Source organism: Mastigoproctus giganteus, chromosome 14, assembly GCF_048544385.1.
Source record: "Mastigoproctus giganteus isolate SK-2022 chromosome 14, ASM4854438v1, whole genome shotgun sequence".
Lineage (NCBI taxonomy): Eukaryota > Metazoa > Arthropoda > Arachnida > Uropygi > Thelyphonidae > Mastigoproctus > Mastigoproctus giganteus.
Window position 1 is genome coordinate 26971198 of NC_143588.1, and position 15907 is coordinate 26987104.

Genomic DNA, 15907 nt, shown 5'->3' on the forward strand with positions numbered 1-15907 from the left:
TACAAAAGTAGAAGTAGTTTCTGCGTTTCCTGCTATGTCTAATTGTTGAATTTTTGTTATATTAGGTACGGAGTTGGAATGATTTACTACAAACAAGAAAAGTTTCACTTAGCAGAGGTCCATTACAGGAAAGCATTGAATATTCATCCTCAGAGTTCAGTGCTTTTATGCCATATTGGAGTAGTAAGTTCTTTATCCCCTCCCCTCCTCTCTTCTGCTGTCTCCTATGTAGGAGATTTAAAGGATGTTTATTTCCACAATTACTTCCACATGGTTTACAACCTGCCTATATTTAAATTTAAAAGTTGTTTTCATTAGAACTTAAGGGGCTAGTCTAAAATCACAACTTCTTAAAAACTATCACCGTTGATCAAGATAAATATGAAAATATTTTTTGATGCCATTGTACAAGGTTCAGGATTTTTTTATTTTTCAGAGCATATTTGATATAATGCTTTATATGTGTTGGCATTAAAAAATATGGAGTACTGTGCTTCTCACCAAGGTTTTAGTGTGTCTTTTGCTAGCATTTTTTGTTAGCAATGAATACACAACAGCCGTAAGAATTATTTACAAATTGCAGTATGCATAAATTTTGTTGCACCAAAATTTTGTTCTAATGAATATCACCAAAAATTGTTACAGAAGAATCGTTATTTGTGTAAATAAATTTTATCCACTTTTCCAGTATATATAAGTACTGTACAACCCCAGTATTCCTGAGAATAATTACTATATTTGTTCAGCTTCTCCCAACTCACTTCAATTAGAAATGCAATAAAAAAATACATCAGTGAAACATTAATTGTACATAGGATACTTGCAAAACTAAACATTTTCCTAATAGAGGGGAACCAGCTACCACGTTTGTCAATTTTATTATATTTATTTATAAATTTTTGTAAGCAGCAGCTTGTGACATGGTTTTTTTAAAGGATGAAATCACATTTACAGTAGTAAACTGTTAAAGGCATAATACAAAGTTTGCATGAAATGACAAACAGTTTTTATTTTATAATGGCTTCTACTGCTGACCACAGTTAGCATTCTCCCTAATTATATTGCAGTACTGTAAAATTTACATATGTTGTTTTTAACCCAAAGTAGTAAATCCTTGACAGGGAGGAAAGTCCCACAGTCTGATTGATCCATATTACCCAACCATATTACATTGTTTTCTAAGAAATATTCCAGGATGTTAGTAGTTTGTTCGTGGTAGTTTTGCCTACATGAATCCAGAATACCTTAATCATGTAACTCAAGGGGTAGCTGGGTGGGTTTTTTTTTTTTTATGTCTGAATTGTACCTTCTTTCTATTTATGCATTCTATACTTTACATTTGATTCCTTGTAAACATCACATTTGGGAGCATGAGATTGCTATAAGAAATGACTATTTCTGAAAATATAAATAAATAAATAACAACACATTGCTATTATTTATTTATTTATTTTGTTAGAGCATTATTTTATAAAAAGGCTACAGTAATGGTAAATTTGTCATTTAAAACATTTTTTTGTCTACTGATGGAAAAATTATAAAAACCATATGCAAATGAAGTTTGCTTAGCAGGTTTTCTTTTAGTCATTGTGTATTCTTGTTAAAAAATTGGTTAAATTTTTTTTTCATCTAGGGCAATTCACTATAATGCAGATATTAAAGTTTTCAAAACATTTACATTATATTGAGGTTGTACTGTAATAATTTCTGCTTTATTTTATTTAAATATTGACTTTAAAAGCCAGTGCTAAATAAAATAGCAATGCGAGTCACATTTTGAATGCATTTTTACTTGTAAGAAATACAGCACGTTCAGAAATTATACAGTAGATACAACTTATTTTTAATTTTCACATAGTAATACTTCAGTTTTGTTCATTATGCATACTTTTTCTTGCCTGCATAAATACTAAAATTCAACTGTGGGATCAAAAATGTAGATACTTTTTTGGGGGGGGGGGATATCAGCATAATCACTCATGATGTTGGTAAACATTGGTTATGTTAATGAATATAATGAAATCTTTTAAACTTTCACCTCTTTTATTCATGCAGATTATTTTGTAGCTGAATTTACAATATGGTTTCATTATAGTGAAATTTCCTTAAATAGTGTTTAGGTAATGGAATTTTGAAATTTAAATAATTTGTTATGAATATATAAACTTGTGAACCAGTAATCTATTTCACACATCTTAATTTAAAATTAAGGTGTGTGAAATGGGGACGAATAAGTCTCCTCATTTTATGAGACTTCACTACATAGAATAATGCATAATATGTTGTAAATATAGCAACTCTAATCTACTGAATCATTAAGTATCAAAAATTTTCTTATTAAAAATTTTAATTTGAAAATAGTATAACTTCTAAGTCTGAATACTGGGGACTTGGAACGAATTACAAAAAAAAAAATAACAATAATAATAATAAAGAACATGTTATTTAGGATCACATTATGATATTTTCACGATACCTCTATTTTTCCCTGCAGAATACCTAATAAATTTCCACAATTTTAAGTTTGCACCGGCCAGCAAAAACTTACGTAAAGTCAAATTTCCGTGATTTGAATATTACATAACTTGGGGAGTTCCTATATCTCTCAATAAGAAATTTCTTTGTCTTTTTTTTTTTTTTTTTTTTTTTTTTTTCTGTTGTCCTCTGTTAAAACTATACATGAAATATATTCTTGCATTTCTATAAAGCAAGAAGTTAAACCAATTTTTTCTTAATGACCTGATATTTAAAGTTAACAGAAAACTGATTTTTATCAATTATAAGAACTGTAATATTAGGATTATTCAAAAAAATGCAATTGTGAATTGAAAAACAGTGATAAAAACCTCATAAAACATGCCTAATGACTTAGTTTTACCTTAACTGCAAATTTCATTTATACAAAATAGAGTATTTTATATTCTGTAGATCTTTCGAACTCAAAATTTTAATAGCTCTTGATGTGTCATTCTTCTTTACATAAATCCCTCCATATTTTAACCATAAAAATTTATAGCTGTGTTTTAACTAATTGTCTAGTTTGTTTCCCAAAACAACTGCTTAAGGTGATTTAAGTACTCATTTATGAAGGTCAGAATATTGCTATTATTTTGATAGACATCATTTGCACTCAATCCGATCTCTTTTGCCTTTCGAATCCATTTTTCATTAACTACATAATTTGCAAATTTTACAATTAGTGTAGGCTTAGCATTTTCATTCTTACTATTAGGTATATAATAATGAACTACATCTTCTTTATTGTAGTGTAGCTGTAATGCAAACCCAATCTGCTGTATGATATGTTCAGGACCTTGCCCTTCTAATCCAGTTAATCCTACATTTCAGCATTATTAGCTAAAAGCTGCTGTTCTATGGACTCAGTTCTTAAGTTAACTAAGTTGGATCTTTCCTCATTTTGTTTGAATAATGATTTTAATTCTACAATTCTTTTGCTAATTGCAGCATTTGATTTGAGTCTTATAATTTACTTATACTCTGTTTGCATTTTGTTAAAAGAATCTGTGACAAATGAAATTGATTTCTTGATATCATCAACTTTTATTTTCAGGTCATCCATTTGTCTCTTTATGGTTCCAATTTCAGTTAGTAAATCCAACAAATGAATTTTACTTGATAGCTTCATTAGTGTGTCCTCTACATTTAGAGTATTTGACTGCTATCATTTGTAATATTTGATGTATGTACCAAATCGTGGCATTCTTCTGTAGAGTAGGACATATCACCTTTATCTTTCTTCTCTTCTTTTCTGCATGTAACACATCTCCACTGCTGTTTCTTTTGTTTAGCATTCTTTTATGGGTTGCTTCTTTTGATGAGCATCTATAATGATACCCATTGTTACAGCCATAATATAATACCTCTTGCATGTATAGGTTACATTTTTTGCAAATATTCTGATTCATATTTGCCAAATATGAATCAGAATATTAACTTTATATTGAAGAATCAAGTTCAGTATGGGAGTAAAATTTACTGGAACACCAATGCAAAAATAATAGAAAAGTAATTTGGTAAGACAGGGCAGTTTTCTGCATTAATTAAACTGGTTTATTTTGAATAATATAACAATGTTAATTAAAGGTAAAATCATATATGTTTCCATTGCAGCTAGAGTCTTACTCATGCCTAGATCATGGAAATATAAACATATAAGATGTTTATATTTCCATGATCTAAGTATAAATGATAAAAATATAAACAAATGCATATAAGAATTTTCTTGTTTGTATTTCCATGATTGCAGCTTGAGTAACACTAGCTGCAAATTCAATACTTAATTTTTTTTTTTTTTTTGAATAATTTAAATATTCTAATTTTCAGTCACTCTGATAAAAGGTACTCAGAGTGAGGAAGTTGGACAGTTGAGATGAATGGTAGTCAAGGAACTACCATTCAATAGGTTAGATTCTGAATTAGGAAATTTTTGAAAGGTTTATTGGTTTTTCAAGATACGTTTTTTTCCATTATTTTGATTATTCATGATGCATTGACACACACATTGACACACACACACACACACACACACACACACACACACACACACACACACACACACACACACACACACACACACACACACACACACACACACACATGTAAAAATTGCAAATAAACAATTTGATATGTTGTACCTCAAAGTTTATTGAGTAAAGATGAACCAAAAAACAGTTTCAGATGCATTAGGTACATAAAATTGAGATGCATGGTGGTCAAAGAACCTGATAGGTTAGATTTTGAAAGGTTTATTTCTTTTTGAAGATAAGTTTATTTGGATTAGTTTTCACAAAAGGCGTACCTGTTGTTACTCAAAAGCAAAAGAAAAATAAAAGAAAGAAAGAATAGTACAACTGATAAACGGCAAAGATTTCTAATTCACTTTTACAGCACAAATGCAACAGATGACGTTTACTCTTAGCCCCATTGCAGTGGAATAATAATAATAATGCTCATTTTTATCCAAATCTGTAATAATTAATGAGAATATATAGATCATTATGGCAGGACAAATCAGTATTCGAATATCAGCCTTCCATTCACAATTTTCTTCCATGCTATCCTGTTTTCTCTTAGATAATTAGGAATAACTAGAGTAAGCTGGTTTATACTGTTGTAGTCAGTAAGCCTTTCATTTTTGTCCCTTTCTAAATGCCTGTACCACCTTAAGCTTGTTTTTCTTAATTAGATTACATATTTACCACTTATTTCCTCATGTATCTTGCTACTACTTTCATATGTTCTATTTAGTTTTCTTAAAATGCAAATTTTTGGTCAATGTTGTAATTGATAAAAATTGAACTGTTCAGAAAATGAACATGCTTAAAAACTGTTATAAACAGCTTATTTTGGCTAAGGTTTTTTTTTTTTTTTTTTTTTTTTGTTTCAAATGAATTTAACTTGCCTCCTATACTTCAATGATTCAAGGGAAGAACATCCTATATAATCTTGCTCCATTGCATACTTTAAATACAAAAAATCAGTAATCTGTTATTTAGTCCACAATCTAAATTTTCTTAACTTTAATACCAAGTTCTTCACAACCTTTATTCTGTTTTATTTTATTCAGAGATTGCTTTAAAAAGTTGCAGAGTACTTAGAGAGCACAATATCATCTCCATACAATAATAATCCAATTTTTACATCTTTCAGACTTTATTAGTAACTTACATTTTTTTATTAATTGGTCCTTGAGAATTCTAAAAAGAAGTGACAGTGAGGTTCAACCTTGCCTCATTGCAAGTTTAAACCATTTTTCAGTGTATCTTTCACTTCTCTCTCTCTCTCTCTCTGCAGATCTGCTTAATTTTCCTTAAAGGGTTATCCTTTATGCTTTATCATGTCTATTCAGGATCAACAAATCTTAAATACAGGTTTTTGTTGTGTTCCTGTGACTCTTTATTTTTTTTCTTAATGTCTGTTTAATATAAGATTCCCTGTTTGGCCTAAAACTTTAATGTTCTTCCTAAGCATTACAGTCAGCAATATTTCTAAACTGGTTATATAAAGTGTTTTCATAAATTTTATTGGTACACTAAGGTGTGAATTTCCTTAAATTTCCACATTCATCTTTATTTCCCTTTTATATATTGGTACAAATAATGCCTTGGCAATGTCTTCTAGAACTTTTACTTTGGAACACAGCCTCAGATAATATGATATAACACTGTGGATTTCAGAATTTCAAATGTGATCTACATATGCTGCCTTTTCATGTTTGATATTTTCTCCATGATCTGTTTTACCTCAATAATATAGACAGTATCCAAAATTTTTCCTATTTCATTGATGTCTTCAGCTGTTGTATTTAGTATACAACCAAAGTAATTACTACAATCTTCTAAAATATCCTTCTTTTTTGTTTTAAGACCCCCCCACCAGTGTAGTAGTATTTTTAACTGAAAACATACTTTATATTGAAGAATCAACTTCAGTAATTAAACTGGTTTATTTCCAATAATAAAACAACGTTAATTAAAATCATATATTTCAGTACAACTACATACCTTCGCCAGTGATTAACAATTAAAATATTTAGCAGTTAGAGATGTCTCCATTGCAGCTAGAGTCCTATTCATGCTTAGATCATGGAAATATAAACAAGAAAGGATGGTGAACACCTGTTTCAGGATAAATGCATATAAGAATTTTCTTGTTTGTATTTTCATGATTGCAGCATGAGTAACACTCTAGCTGCAAATTAAATACTTCAAGTTTTTTTTTTTTGAATAATTTAAATATTCTAATTTTCAGTCACTCTGATAAAAGGTATTCAGAGTGAGGAAGTTGGACAGTTGAAATGAATGGTAGTCAAGGAACTACCATTCGGTAGGTTATATTCTGAATTAGGAAATTTTTGAAAGGTTTATTTCTTTTTCAAGATAAGTTTATTACATTATCTTGATTATTCATGATGCATTGACGCGCACTCTCGTGAAAATTGCAAATAAATAGTAGTAGTAGTAGTAGTAGTAGTGGCATGTGATGCAAGAAAGCAAGTATGAGTTTATTCAGCATCAGCCAAAAAAAAAAAAAAAATCACACCATTCCCTCCAAATGCCTGTCCAGTTCCTCCTTAAATTTATTTAACCTATCAACTTCCACAATAACGGGTGGAAGTTTGTTCCAGCAATTAACCACCTGCTGGCTAAAGGCAAATTTCCGCACATCTGTTCTACATCTATCTTTTCTTAATTTGAATTTATGTCCCCCTTAGGTTCATAATCTGAACAAGTGGAAGGATCCCATCAGAATTCAGCGTGCTCCACCCATTCAAGGCCTTATACGCCTCAGTCAGATCACCGTGCAAGTGCCTAGTCTCCAGCCACTGCAATTTGCAGAACTTAAGCCTCTCTTGGTAAGAGGATCCCTTCATTCCCCCTCACCAATTTTGTTGCCCTTCTCTGTACACGCTCAAGCAAATCTACATCCTTCCTAAAATGAGGCCTCCAGACCTGTACGCAGTACTCAAGGCGTGGCCTGACCATTGCCTTATACAGAGGGATAATCACCTCCTTTTCCCTGCTAGCAAAATTTCTATATATCATTGATAAAACCCCATGACCTGGCCTGGCAGCCTGTCTGCATTGTTCAGAAAACATCACATCTGACTGCACAATTACTCCCAGGTCTTTTTCATTTTCTACCACCTTAGGTGTAGTACGACACAGTTGGTATGTTTCTCTGGGGTTACTTCTACCCATATGCAGTACTTTGCACATGTCAAGATTAAACTTCAGTTGCCACTTCTTAGCCCATCTGCCCAAATTATCTAGATCCTGTTGCAGTAGCACACTGCCACTATTGTCATTATCAAAATAATTTGATAAGCTGTACCTCAAAGTTTATTGAGTAAAAATGAACCAAAAAACAGTTTCAGATGCATTAGGTACGTAAAATTCAGATGAATGGTGGTCCAAGAACCTGATAGGTTAGATTTTGAATTAGGAAATTTTTGAAAGGTTTATTTCTTTTTGAAGATAAGTTTATTCCATTACCTTGATTATTCATGATGCATTGATATATATACAGGATGTCAAAATTATGAATAAATAATTTGATATGCTGTACCTCGGAAATTTTATTGAGTAAAGATGAACCAAAAAGAACAGTATTAGATACATTAGGTACATAAAATGGAATGCATTACAGAAGTTACATCAGTTCTGACACTGGCTTTCATACACAAATGGCATTGTTTCTCAATGGTTAAACATTGCACACATAGCTGTAATTTTTCTTTCTTCATGGTTTTGAGTGGATACTATATCTTTCAGGTATCCCCGTGTGATAATCTGCGGGAAAGGATATTCAAAAGCATCCCCCCATCAGGACATTTGTTGTTCATGTAAGAACAGACATAAGAGTGAAAATGTGTAGTGACCTATCGAATGTAAAATATATCTATTATCTGAAAACATATTTATTATTGCAGAAACTTCATCATTCATTAACCTTTGAAATCTTTCCAGGAATAGTATCATCGAATCTGTAAGCTCTGCTTGTTGCTGGACCTGTAAAAGTTATAATGACTGAAATTACTTTAATTTGAATTAACACAGTTTGGCCATAATTTTAATTAATACAATTTGAATAAATTATTTGGGTCAGATAAAGCAATATGAGCCCATGACCACCAAATACGGAGGATGCGGAGAGGTCAGGGAATGACCACTGCATATCCCGGGAGCAATATGGCCTTAGTTGCTAATGCTCCTAAAAACCAAAAACAACAACATAAAGCAATATGAATATTGCCTTATTTGACTAAATAATTAATTCCTGAAAATCACACCACTTTACTGTTCTGACAGTCACACTCACAAAATTTTGTTCATTGATTAGGATCACCTTCCTGAATTGCATGCAGAAGCTGAGGTTATGAAAGGTTTGAAGATGAGCTAATTGAGTATTATGAAAATTTTAAAGGGCAACTTCAAACCTTTCATAATTAATTTCCAAAATTAATAAGGAAAGCAGTAGCACTTCTTGATATTCTTTTCGTCCTACTGCTTTCCTTATTAATTTTGGAAAAAGGGCCTTCTGCATGCAGGGATAAGAATATTAAAAAAGGTTTGCTTGGGGAATTGGGTGTTCTTTTGCACTGCTGTAATTGAACTGTGTTAAGAGAAGCAAAATTCTGTTCAGCTGTCTATCTTTGGCATGAATAATTTGGTGTGACTAATTTATTACATAAATAATAAGATGTTGATGTCTACAGTATTTTTGCATTCCTCTTTTAATATTGATTTAATTTTATTTTAATGAGTAGTTAAGTGAAGCTTAAGTTTGGAAAGTCCAAATATTTTACCACAGGAATACATGTATGCTTTGTTAAAACCAATCTTATTATTTTCTGCAATGTTTTGGGTAGCAGTAATTCTGGTAAAAACATACTATTTCAGTAGAATTAAACTTAAGGTAGTTGATAAGGAAAAACACCTAGGGTAATTGTACAGTCTGACGTGAAATTCTTTGAAAAATTCAAAAAAAGGCTGTTAGAACACCCATATGGGGTTCTGTAAATGATTTTTCCAGAAACTTTTCCAACAAGGCCAATGGGGGTGATTATCCATTATATTATGCAGTATTCCAGATGTAGCCTAGTCACATCTGGAATACTTAGAAGAATAAAGATGGAAACTGGGCATATCTATGGTGTCCTAAATGAAGCATATAAGGCTTTAAAAGCATTTAAGACATTTAATTTACTTGATCCTTTAAAAGGGTCATGTAAACTAAATGTAAAAACGATGACAGATATCCTTCAGGGATGACAGACACGAGTGGACATAATTTTTAATTGAAAAAGGATGGTTGCAGTATAGATATATGGAAATTTTCATTCAAGCATTAAGGGAAAACAAAGGATTTAAATCAGCAGCCATGAGCAGTAATACAGAAAGACAAATGATACTGAAACTGAAGAATAGCGATGGTGTACTTATAAACAGCAGAAAAGGCATAATTCAAATAGCAGAAGACTACTATAGAGAATTATACAAGGAGCGAGGGAATGATACCAGCAGTGGGGAAGATGGATTGCAAAGTAGCGACACATACGACATACCCAATATTCTTCCTGATGAGGTAGAACATGCATTGAAGAAAATGAAGAATTGGAAAGACCCGGGGGAAGATGAAGTTACTGTAGAGTTGCTAAAATTGGGAGGAAGAGACATAACACAAAAACTGGCAAGGCTCTTCACAAAGTGCATTAGAAAAGGTGTGATGCCTAAGCAGTGGAATAATGCAATCATAGTTTTGTTGCATAAGAAAGGAGATAAATCAGAAATTGGAAATTATAGACCAATTAGCTTGTTATCCCATATCTACAAGTTGTTCACAAGTGTCATTACTAACAGATTAGAAAGAATACTTGATGAGAATCAACCGAAAGAGCAAGCTGGCTTTAGGACAGGATTCTCAACAATGGATCACCTTCACGTAATATCACAGCTAATGGAGAAAGCAAATGAATATAAAACACCATTATGCCTGGCATTTGTGGAGTATGAAAAGGCGTTTGACTCCATACAGCATAAGGCAATGTTTCGGGCACTGGAAAGACAAGGCATAGATACTCCATATATTATGATTTTGAAAATATATATGAGAGTGCTACATCCTTTATTAGACTAGACAAAGACAGTAGCAAATTTAAAATCGAGAAAGGAGTTCAACAAGGAGACACAATATCTCCGAAGCTGTTTACTGCTGCCCTTGAGGAAGCTTTCAGAAGATTAGACTGGTCGCAGAAAGGAGTCAATATGAACGGAGAGTACCTAAACCATTTACGATTTGCAGATGACATTGTGGTCATAAGCCACGATCCCAAAGAATTAGAGGAAAATCTTAATCAGTTATGCACAGTTAGTAAGGATTTTGGACTAAAGATAAATATGGCTAAAACAAAAGTAATGATGAACAGGTATGCCACAGAAAGGGAAATAATGTGTGTGTTGTGTTGTTGGGTTTTTAGAAGCATTAGCAACTAAGGCCATATTGCTCCGGGATATGCAGTAGTCATTCCCTGACCTTTCCGCATCCTCCAGATTTGGTGGTGACAGGCTCGAACCCCGGTTTAATCAAGAAGCGTGTGCTATGCACTGCTGCTCCTTCCCACCTGGCTACGGAGTCGCCAAGGAAATAATGATTGAAGGAGCAGTAATTGAAAAGGTGGAGTCATATACTTATCTGGGACAAGTTATTAGCTGTAATAATGATAAATGGCTGGAAGTCAAGAGAAGAATAAATTTTGGATGGATAGCATTCAGGAAATATAGTCACATACTGAAGAGCAATATCCCAGTTTGTCTGAAACGTAAAATAATGAATCAATGTATACTCCCCCACCATGACTTATGGAAGTGAAACTTGGGCACTCACCAAAAGAATGGAAGAGAAGCTAAGAACTACACAGCGAAGAATGGAACGAATTATATTGGGAATCAGACTGTTAGATAAGAAGAGAAACATGTGGATTAGGCAGCAAACTCAAGTAAAGGACATTCTTATCAAAACTAAAGAACTAAAATGGTCTTGGGCAGGACACATAGCTAGAAGACATGATGACAGATGGACTAAGAAAATAATAGAATGGTACCCAAGAGGAGCTAGAAGAAAACCTGGAAGACAAAGGCGGAGATGGATAGATGAAATTCATGAGTTTTTGAGTAGTAAATGGATGGCCAGTGCTCAAAACAGAAGGAACTGGAAAGTTGCTGGAGAGGCCTTCATCCTGCAGTGGATTGAAAATGGCTGATGATGATGATGATGATGATGATGATTCCTGGAGTAAGTGCCCACCTAGCCCACCAGAAGTGGGTAATTTGAATAAATTTAAATAATCTTTTGGCTGGTGCCGTGCTAACTTTGCTTCTTTGCATCCTAATATATCAATGAATATATGTAAAAAAACATGCCTGGTTTACGTTGTTTCAATATATATTGCTGTTCAGAGGAACATTTCCCAATGTAAATCAGTGATATACCTTGTATATCGACTTGCATTGAGTTAGATAATTTGTTTAGACTCATTTCAAGTTCATTCCTTTAGACTTATTTTATTGTTTGTGTTTGGTCATTAAATGGGTACGATCTTGTGTACATTACTAGGATTTATGTGACAAATAAAATTCAGCACCAGTTTTGTATGTACTATGCTTTTTATATCAAGGGTGTTATTTTCTCATTATTTTGTTTATGAACTTAATATTCCCATTTCAGTTTTCATTATTTTTTTGTTATTACAATGTATATAATATTTACATATATGTAAATATATTCAGTATTTGCATATATGTAAATATTGCCAGTATTTCTGTTGAAACTTCTGTAAATTATATAACAAACTTCAGAAGAGGCACATGTTCTGACTTTCTTTTTGCAAAGTTCTCACCAGATAGAGCATTATTGTACATTACTCCTATTAAACCCTTTAAAAATTTAAGTTCTGCAAAAATAAAAAATAAATATATAATATTATTATTATAGATAATATAATTAATGACAACAAATAATTTACATATTGCAAAACATTTAGATATTATTCTTCTACATCGTTAATAACATGATAATGCTCCAATACTGTGGATTCAGGATCCATACATCAGAACCAATTGTGAAAATTAATTTCTTCAAAAATAGCATTGCTGAATTACTGGTTACACTTCTTCAGTCTCTGAAATGACACCAAAGTGTAGGGTCCTTGAGGTTGTCACAGACATTCTCTCAGATATGCCATACAAGCTGTACTTGCTATCTGGGAGTCTGAAACGTTGGTGGAACTGATATTTGTGTGACAATGAAGTCAAGTGAACCCAATTTTGGCGAAGTCCGGATGGTCTGTGACAGCCAAATCCTCTTCTTGCACCTTCACGATGGTGGGACTGTTAGTAATCCTGGGTATAACCTGCATGCAGGGGCACACTTTGGGTGACCACTCAGGTGTGAACCAATGTAAGCAGGGATCGAGGTGTGGTGCCCACATCACATGGAGGAATGCCGCCCATATGTGTTACCAGACAATACTAGGTGTTAGATGACTCTCATTAACCAGTGCAATACCACCACTTTGCTTACTGGAGACCTGAAGTGGTGGAACTCATGTTTAGTCTCCAGACCTAAGTTCCACTAAACCCTTTCCCATCTCTTCCATCATGCAGTATGACTGATGACTTTTGAGGTTATGATGGACATCATGGCGAGATCCAATCTTCCTTACATTTCAAGGGTACAGCTCTAATATGTAACCTATTGGTAACTCTTTAGGAGGCTTCTATTCTGCCAGATAGTGACTGGAGGGAGTCAGAGTAGTGTATATATGCGGGAGACATTGTCGAGGACACATTAAGTCAAGGAACTGGGTATAAATCGTGTGCTGCGCACTGCTGCTCCTTCCCACCTGGCTACGGAGGCGCCCTTCATACAGAATGCCTCCCACTTTTTCTTACTATTGAATACATCATGAATTGTCAACTAATAGAGTAAGCTTACTTGCGAAAAGATCTCTCTCCCAAACACTTCCTAGTTCATTTCACATATATACATGGTCTCAATTCTAATCTCAACGATGTCCATTTCCACTTTCAGTCTGCCAAACCCCATGTCCTTTTTCTGACAGAATCTCAGTTATTGGTTGGTTCAATTACTGCTCATTTCAGTTGCCTAAATACGGAGGCGCCCTTCATACAGAATGCCTCCCACTTTTTCTTACTATTGAATACATCATGAATTGTCAAACTAATAGAGTAAGCTTACCTGCGAAAAGATCTCTCTCCCAAACACTTCCTAGTTCATTTCACATATATACATGGTCTCAATTCTAATCTCAACGATGTCCATTTCCACTTTCAGTCTGCCAAACCCCATGTCCTTTTTCTGACAGAATCTCAGTTATTGGTTGGTTCAATTACTGCTCATTTCAGTTGCCTAAATTATTCGTTGTATGATTCCTTTCGCCTCAAAGGTGGTACTTGTGCATATGTCCGCTCCAGTATTCCCTGCCAGAGACTTAGTAATTTGGAATATCCTCTTTTCGATCTTCTCTGGCTTAATCTCTCTCTCTCTACCTCATTGGGTCAAATTCATCTGTTATCTCTACCATTCTCCCAACTCCACTAATCACTTGGAGCTCCTTGACTTTCTCCAATCCAACTTTCCTAACAGTGGGGTAATTTTCCTTGGTGATTTTAATGTTCGCAACTTCAGCTGGCTTCCGTTTCTAATCACACCGACCCAGGTGGTCAAGATGCTGAGGCTTTTGAAATTACTAATGACCTTGCACAGATTATTCATTTACCTACAAAAATACCAGCAAGTCCTAACCATACAGCCAACACGCTTGATCTTTTTCTCACAAACAACCCTTCTAAGTACACGGTCGAAGTGAGTGGTCCTTTCGGCATCCCAGATCACAACTTGGTGATTGTCTCTTCTCCAATGGAGCTTAATCTCATGGCTATTCCCAACCTCGTATTTTTTGGCATTACAAGAATGCAAAATGGGATGACCTGCAAGATTTCTTTTCCTTGGTCGGATTAATGTTTCAAAACTTCTGATGTCAACGTCTGCTCATATCGTGTCAGCGAAATTATTCTTGTAGTTTGGAATCCTTTATTCCACACTCCACTTTAAAATCTCGTCATTTATCTAAACTTTGGTTTTCCAATAAATGTGCTAAATCTGTTCAGGAGAAGAACATTGCATATTGTAATTGGCTTGTTTCCAATTCTTCAGTTTAATTTTCTGCCTACACCAAAGCTAACAGCAATTGTAAAGCAGTTATTAATCAGTCCAAACTAGATTTTGAACAGGCTAAGAGTAGAAAACTTGCTTCTTGCTCTAATTGTAGCCGAGCATTCTGGTCTCTTGCCAAAGCTATTGTTCAAAACTTTTGCTTGTCTCTGCTCCCACCTCTGTCAAAACCAGATGGTTCTGTTGTCACTTCAGCCATGGATAAAGCTGACCTGCTATCAGCCCATTTTTCTTCCAACTCAAGTATTAATGATCTTGGTAAAAACCTCCCACCATTCTTTACACACTCCATTCAATGCCTCCTCGGGTCTTCCATCAAAAGGATGTCAGAAGGATTTTGAAGAATCTTGATGCTAAGAAAGCTCCTGTTCCTGATTGTATTTCTCCCCATATTCTCAAAACCTGTGCTCCTGAACTTACTCCTGTTCTTTGCTGCCTTTTTTCACTCTCTTATTCCATAGGTGTTTTTCCTTCTGCTTGGAAATTTGCTCAAATCCACCGAGTTCATAAAAAGGGTAAAAAATCCCTCCCATCCAAATATCATCAAATTGCAATTACTTCTACTCTTTCTAAAGTAATGGAGAAATCAATTAACCGCCAAAACTTAAACTACCTAGAAACCTTCCGTATGATCAACGATTGTCAGTATGGATTCCGTCAGTGTCAATCCACTGGTGATATTCTGGCTTATGATACCCATTTATGGACAAATGCAGTGGAAAATTCAGTGAAACACATGCAGTTGCTCTTGACATCTCAAAGGCTTTCGATAGTGTTTGACATAAAGGTCTTCTAAACAAGATTTCATTTTATGGTTTGCCAACTGTTTTTTTTAAATTGGTTATGCAGTTTTCTCTCTGATCACTCACTGAGGGTGATGGTAGATGGCTCTCTGTCTTCTAACTTCTCCACTAATGCTGCTGCCCCCCCCCCCCCCCAGGGCTCACTTCTTTCTCCCACTCTTTTCCTCTTGTATATTAATGACCTTCCATTGACTGGAAATCGTATCCATAGTTTTGCCGATGATAGCACATTGCATTCCACTTTCCATTTTGAGAAACCTTACCCTGCTCAATCTGCTTCAACTTCTCATATCTGCTACCAGTTCCTTAAATTCTGATCTCCAGGTAAT

At 34.0% G+C, this 15907-nt stretch overlaps 1 protein-coding gene across 3 annotated transcripts in view; it reads left to right on the forward strand.

The window, feature by feature from the left end:
• The window catches only part of Cdc27 (cell division cycle protein 27), a 472030-nt gene that overhangs the window by 345001 nt on the left and 111122 nt on the right, over positions 1-15907 (forward strand). For all 3 annotated transcript variants that reach the window (XM_090389309.1, XM_090389310.1, XM_090389311.1), the window contains exon 14: positions 66-183. In XM_090389309.1, the coding sequence (XP_090245435.1) occupies positions 66-183 (118 nt within the window). The remainder of the gene's footprint in view (positions 1-65; positions 184-15907) is intronic.